General features: G+C 31.2%; 1 protein-coding gene across 1 annotated transcript in view; it reads left to right on the top strand.

The window, feature by feature from the left end:
- LOC108689116 overlaps positions 1 to 7932 on the top strand; it is a 277007-nt gene that overhangs the window by 76103 nt on the left and 192972 nt on the right. Inside the window, exons 7-8 of the mRNA XM_018195755.1 lie at positions 3914 to 4179; positions 4356 to 4539. Of these exons, the coding sequence (XP_018051244.1) occupies positions 3914 to 4179; positions 4356 to 4539 (450 nt within the window). The remainder of the gene's footprint in view (positions 1 to 3913; positions 4180 to 4355; positions 4540 to 7932) is intronic.

The raw sequence follows: 7932 nt of genomic DNA on the forward strand, positions 1-7932 counted from the left end.
AGATTTCTATTAACAAAATTCCAATAGAAATATTATAAAAATATATTCATCAGGCTTTCTCTTGTAGTTACGCATTCTGAAAAAGCCTTTTAAGAAATTACAATTTCGTTAATTTTTTCATAAGTTATTATTGTAATACTTAACATAATATGGAAACTTTTGTAATAAACATTACCAAAGTTTCCTTATAACTTTACTTTGTTACAAATAATGTAAGATAAGATTATTTTTTTTTTAATAAAAATACAACCGAAAATTTCTCGATAATTATTCAGAATGCTGTCTTCGCCTCTGATTTCGATGATATTAGGCTTATTCGATGCGTTTGTGTCACTACACTTTATTGTTTTGACAGATTTTCTAATAAGTTATCTTTAACTCTTAATATCTCGGTTCGCAGGGCTGACTCAACGTTTTTTCTTACAGATTCTTTCGTTTCATACAAAAAAATGCGTCGAATAGGCCTAATTTCATCAAAATCGGAGATAAAAGTTGCATTCTGAATAATTACCAGTGTAATCTCTCTCTGTGTAATGATCACCACTAATACTGATTCTATAATGAGTCGATAATCGGAAGTAATCGACGTTTACAGTTACATACAGTTGGTTATTGGTCAATTTCACTGATAAGACTTAGGATTACTGACTATAGAATCAACATTAATGATAGCAAAACAACTATAGCACTTTTTATTCCAACAAGCAAGTTTATGGAATTATTATTAAAAAAGTATAATAGAAACAATCATTTTAATAATCACACTATTAAAACAATAGAATAAGATTAATAAATACACTTATTTAATCTATCTAGTTGCAAAAATGATTCAGATCAAAATAACTGCGAGGCTAATATCTTACTTTTGACTCTCAAATGTAAGAGCATGGTTCCTAACAGTTACTAGGAAGCAACGAATTTTATGGCGTGAGATTCTCACTTTTAATTGACGAACTGTGTGGCGGAATTTTCTAATGAAATTCTCGTTATTACCAAGATACAAGGAGTAGTCTACCTTTTTCCCCGAAGACCTTTACTCCCCGGTCAACTCTATGAATAATATGTTTATAATATGTTTATAATTTTAGTTTTGCGCCTATTTTTAAAGAATTACCCTGAACAAATGATGTAAACGTCTCATTCTTTTGAGATGCTTGATTTGTATGAGTCCCCTTGCTTCTTACAAATATAATGCTTGATTTTTGTGAATCTCCTTGCTGTTTTGAAAATCTTATATGTTTCTTAAAATTGTCAAAATCTCTAATATGTTTCTTAAAATTATTATTATAATATATTTCTTAAAATTAGAAAATAATCTAGCAACGTGTCTATCGTGTTGCTAGCATGTTGCTTGCTAAATATGCATTACTAAGTATGTGTTGTAGCATTACAACTGAGCCCTCATTTGTTGGCAACATGATGCCTTCACGATACGATAACATTGAGTAGCAACTTGCCAACAATTTGCCCACAACTTTAAAATCGTCACCAAAATTCATACTGTTACCATCATGTTACCATAATAATATGCAGCATCGTATAATGCTATCATGTTGTCGACAATGCAAGATAATATTGACACAGTTATCTTGCTGTTAAACTGCTGGCAATACATTGTTGTCTGCGTGTTACTGCAATATCGGTATATTCGGTAAATCGTTGAAAACAAACCTATGGCCAGCATCATAAGCAATTATAGATTTTGCTGAGACACGTTTTGTTATCTGGGAAAATAAAACTTTTTCCTAAGATATTTTATATCGTAACAATATCTTTTAAAAGATATCTTTAATTGAAAAATATCATTTAAAAGATATCTTTAATTGAAAAATATGATATTTTTTTCTTGATATTATTTTATTCTTGATATTTTTTTCTAGATATTTGTTCATGTCGCACTCCAATGTGTAATATCCTCCTTCTATAGCTCTTACTCATTCCAATGCCCTTGATAAAGTGAGTAGGAGTTGTGGTAGGAGCATGTTGGAGCTTGCGATGCGAACAATCCTATTATGTCCGATAATTTTTTCCATGACATATATGTAAGCAGTATATATGATATTATACGGTATTCATAAGTAATGTTAATAAAAAAAATTTATTTGAACTATTTTTTCGTATAAGATGTAATGATCTTTCGAAGGTACTAGAGCAAAAACTAAGATATTTAGAGATTTGTGCTCATGAGGACTTTTAATCTTTTGAGGACGAAGTTGACCAGTATACTGGTCAAGTATAGAAATTTATTTTATCTCTCATTTACAGATATACAAAGTATTTCTTTATATTGAAGCAAAAAATTAAAACCTCCCGCAAATGACGAGAATTTGGCTCATAAACTGACATTTTCAATCGAGAATAACTTTATGATGCAAATCGATTAATGTTTCTATGGGCTTATGTTGACAGATACCAAGTTTATTGTATGACGTCTATGATCTATTTATTTCGATCACCACTTACCGCTAAAGCCATCTATAGGAAAACGGCCGAAGCAAAGTTGTATACCTAATATATGTCACATGAATCAGAAATTGAAAAAAATTTTTTTGGGTATCATAACTTGTCCTCCTTAAAATTTCCATTTGAATAGTGTTTTTGAATAGTGAATTTTTTAGTGTTCACTTTTGGCAAATATGTAAGTCAATATGATTCATTACTATGCCAAATTTTAAGTTTCTACGTCAAATGGTTTCAGAGAAAAATGATATGATAGACGGATGGACGGATGAACATGTAAGTGATCTGAAATAAGGTTTCCGCTTTTCCTTTTGAAATATAAAAACCTAAAAACCTAAAAACGATTTTATCGCGATTTTTTCTTTTGAACTTTCCCTTCTGAACAGGACTAGCCAATATTCTGGCCACTCACAAACTGACGACTCTACGCAAGATGTACATTTAATATATAGATGAGTTTTCTATAGGAAAAAAAAGACCAATTTTAAAAGAAAAATCCTCGTCCTCAATAGATTAATCAGTTTGACATGAGCTATTGTCGAGAAATCAGTTCGCAATAACTAACAATGATAAAAAAATTGCGAGACTCAGTGTCGCTTATCGAAACTGGCTGGTGTGGCGCAGCAGAGATTCGACACCTCTTGCGCCAATGGGCGAGATTCGGGACGGTGAATTTTTTTGGATTAAAATATTTTTCGCGATTGTAAACGACGAATCGGCGAAGCAACAATCCAACGCGCCAATCCAGAGGCACTATGGTTACCTTGAAAAGTTATATATAAAATAAAGGCGATCTGGAATGTTTGATGAGAATAAAGGAAAATTTATAAAAAATCACTATTGAGTCCATCGACATTCTAGATCGTCTTACGGCGTAAAACCTCGACATTCCGAACGTCGATCCCTCGATAAGTCCATAGTGAAAAGCGCATCGTTACGTTGCAATTCAATTATTTGCTTTTTTTCGATCAGTTGCCCTTTGATCAATTTCATAATCATTATCACTGAAAATTTAAGAACTCTGTAAAATTTTGTGGCATCATGGCAGTGATTGTTAAATAAAAAGTGACTGTTTGTTATATTAAAATTTATCGTGATTCGTGTGTCTCTCTTTGCCGGAAACATTTTTGAACAAATTCTGCTACAAAATATTAAAATTTATAACAATTTGACTGAAATCCATTTTCCATAAGATTTATGTGGTTCTTTTCATAATGAAAAATCGCTTAAAATTATGTTAGGAATACGTTTTTTTCAAGGATATCTGGGTTGTTCTGAATTATTCTGTACATATTGATAAAAAATTAGTAAAAAGTATCGATATATGTATAACATGTGATAATAAAATAAAATTTGAAATAAAACAACATATTAAAACAAGATAACACAAGATTAAAACAAGTAATATTAAAATAAGATTTCTTAAAACAATAATTTTTAAAAATTATTATAGGGCCATAATTAATTCACGTGGTATTAGAGGCCAAATTACGGCAATTCAAGAGACACCGTTCAATCCAACGTGGATCAATATTTCATTAACAACAATAAATAATTTGGAAATTAGATTACGGTACGCCACTAAAATAGCGTCTTATAGAATTCATGAATTACCACCAGAACCGGCAAAAAATATCGGAATTCCTATCGATTCATGCTCAACTACTAAGAAGTTGTTCAATCCTTCGAATATCGATGAACAGACTACTCCACCACCAGGTAATAAGTAGACATAGATAAAAAATTATTAAACAATGTAAATACAGTATTTTGTATAATGCATTAATTAATAAAAAATTTAAACTAACGACAAAATTTAAGATAATATTAAATACATACAATAATAAAACATGTAAATAACATTTTAATTATTCTTATAATAATTTATTGTATAGGTTACGGTACTCAGGATCAATACGCTATTGGTGACCTATCTGGAAAGCTTCAAAACCGAAAGGAAGGATCATATCATAATGATATTTTATCTGGAAGCGCTAAACTTAGTGGAATTTATTGGGATGCATATTTACCACTTTCTGGGATTCACAGTATTGTTCATAGATCTTTAGTTCTATACAGGTAATTGATTATGCATCGTGAAATTACAGAATGAAACGTTTCAATGTATCAAATTAATTTAATTGCTTGTCTTCTTTTTAAAAAATATTCTATATTTCACACACAGAATTTTACAATATCATAAAAGCTTCCCATTAAATATCTCTTATTTCTTAAAGAAAAGGGAATAGAATAAAAAAGAATAATAAAGTAGAATAAAAAAATAGAATTAAATAGAAAAACACACTGTTTTCATAAAAGAGTGATTCCTTCTATTTTATATGTTTTCTGTGTAAGGTAAGTAAAATGAAAAAAAAACATTCTTTTTTTTTAAATATTATTATACTTCTCATGCTTTAAAATAATTTATCATTTTTAATTGTCTTTACAAAATTTTATAAATGAAAATAATCAAATAAGGGGAACGCCTGGTTTAGAAGACCAAAAAATAATCTTTCGTGATTTTTTTTCTTTTAAAGAAATAGTAATGTTTATTATATTTGCACATTTTAATATTATTATTTAACAATGTAATTAAATTTTTTATATGCAAAAAAAGTATTGTTAGTGACAAAAAAATTAACAGTAAAGCCTCGCCGTTATCATTTTGTGTACATTCCACGACTTTAATTCTTGCCTGAAACAAAAAAATCAAGAAATCCTTTCTAAAAAAGGAGATATGTTAAATCAATACGTAATATCGAAGTTTATTGTTATCACTTTCCTGATTAGTTTTCTCGCTATGTTTACTTCATGAGAAGCTGTCATTGCGGAGATCATGTGTATTGATAACTATGTACTGAATAACACTTCAAGTGGAGTTAAGTGTAACTATTAATTATAATTATTATAATAACTCTCTCTTATACGAGAAAATGTATTAGTAAAATAACCTGTAACAAGTAACAGGTTTGTAGGACATTTCTAAGGAATGTAACTTAGTCGTTACATATGATGTCGCACGTTATTTTTATCCATTATGCGTAATTTAATTTACAGATATACTATTATTAAGATCATAACATATTCATTCCAATTTAGAGATGACTGAGAGCTTTAATTCCTCGACGTTATCGCTCGCGCAACCTCTTCCAAGTACGATTGTATTCAAAACCATAGATTTTATGAAATCGGAGGCTTTTATTAATGGTACTTTGAAGCGAATAGAGAAGAGAAAATTATGTATGGATGAGTTAATCTCGGGAGTGACTAACTTGCATACATGAACCATAGATAGGTTATAATAATAGTTAATAATAATAATAATAGTCATTAATTATAATAATAATAGTTAATTATTAATAATAGTTTAAAATTTGTGTGGACTTTAGATGAATCATCTTTCATAGAAAACATAGACATAGCTGCATAAACGTATGCATAAAGAAAATCATTCAATCGCATTTTTCTTATTAGACACACGTAAAATGTAATTGAATAATTTTCTTTATGCATATATAATATTTATGCGGTTATGTAAATTTGTGTGGATATATACTCTTAGAGTGAAATCACAAGAAAAGGATTGCGGAAAAGGACTGCGAAACAGAAAACGCGTCATTGAAACAATCAATCAGAACTATGCTTGGTTGTTTCAATTATGTATTCTCTATTTTGTAGTGCTTTTCCGTACCGTGTGATTTTATCCTTAAGATGATTTTTCATACGCAGCTTATTGCGGCAACAATTCACTATTACTATTGATTAAATATTTTACGTGAGTATTTCCGGCGCAAAATACATTTTGCCGCAACTCGTTAAAGTTGCACTGACAGCAGTGGTAAATGGCAGTAAATGGCAGTTCTAAATAAAATATAGAGTTGTATTAAAATATTAATATTTATGTTAATATCTTCGTACAGTATTTTATGCTCAGTTATTATTTGTTTTGTGAAAATTCATAGAAAAGAAAGAGAAAAAAGAAGAGAAGAAAAAAAGAAAGAAATGCTCATCATTTGAAAACTATTGATGCCTTAAGATATTGCTATTAATATTTTCAATTTACTTTTTCGTCTACTTCTTCTTCTTCGATTTCATGCCCATATTGATCTTGGGCTTGGCTTTCATCGCTGCCCAGATGACAGTAGATCTCGCTCAGAGCCGAATTTCTCGCGACAATGCGTCCTAGCGCTTTATCGGCGAGTATCTTGTCCGTCGCGTGCCTGTCGGTGAGATAGTTGCTCCGAGAATATGTAATGTCGTGTTCTCGGGACGCCGCGTTCAATGGATTTATGTCCACGTCATTTCTGGCTAATGCTTCATAAGCCAAATGCTAGAACCGCAAAACTGGTAGTCCGAAATATGTAATTCGAAAGGAAGTACGTTTATCGTTTGATTCAGCAGATTGCCTCGCGACGCCGACATTCGTTGCAGTCCTTTATCTTGGTTGCGGGACCATCGATGTGCGTCCGTTGCCACGGCTAATTATTAGTGCTCGTCGCAGTGATGATAGGATCGAACTTCTGAATTTGTCTTCACATTCCGAAAGCTTGTTTCCAGACGTATTCAATGTAGTCGCTGTATACGTGTAAGAGTTCGATCTTTGGTATATATTGAAACTGCTCGGCGCTCAAATCTCAAAGATCAGAATGATGACAGAGTGAGATATATTTTGCTACTGCGCGATTCGCGGATTCGCGCGCCTTTAAATAATCGTTCGAGAGCGCGTAGCCTTTAGTGCAAGCACGAAATTCGTGCGGAAACTATTGATGATAGACGTCACAAACTGATACGAAATCGCGAATAATGGGAGGCAGCGCGGAGAAGCGTAAGCATAGTGAAATGCTACCGAGTACTATACCCGCAATCATTTGCGGCCTACGAATTGCGGTAAAATCAACGTTTTCATAAGCTTGCTCGAGAGCCCGAACGGCATACATTTCTAGAACATATACATCTACTCGAAATCGCTCCAACAGACAAAGTATCAATATCTCAAAAATTTATTTATTTCTATTGAAATCTACTTTACATTTTCCAATAATAATGATATCGTTCTATCTTTCCCCATCTTTCCATTCATTCTGGATGGCTGATTATTCATCAACGTTTCATTGTTCATCTTTGTTGTCTAACTTATAGGATCTTCTAATCAAATACTCTGATCTCATCAATACGACCTATCTGCAGGAATTACTGCAATATAATTTTGATTCTTATTCTAATCTACCCTCAACTACTCATCAATATCAACTTTCCAGTCCTTTTCATCGCAAAGCAAACTTTCAAAACGCTTTCTCTTACTTTGTTACAAAGTTCTTTAAATTCCTTCCGCTTTCTATACGTATTCTTCTGTCTTACTCCGCTTTTAAGCTAGCTTTAATCGAATACATTATTATATAATTTTTATGGTATTATTTATAACACACTTCAACTGTACTTAAAAATTTATAATATATTTTTATAATATATATA

Source organism: Atta colombica, unplaced genomic scaffold, assembly GCF_001594045.1.
Source record: "Atta colombica isolate Treedump-2 unplaced genomic scaffold, Acol1.0 scaffold26, whole genome shotgun sequence".
NCBI lineage: Eukaryota > Metazoa > Arthropoda > Insecta > Hymenoptera > Formicidae > Atta > Atta colombica.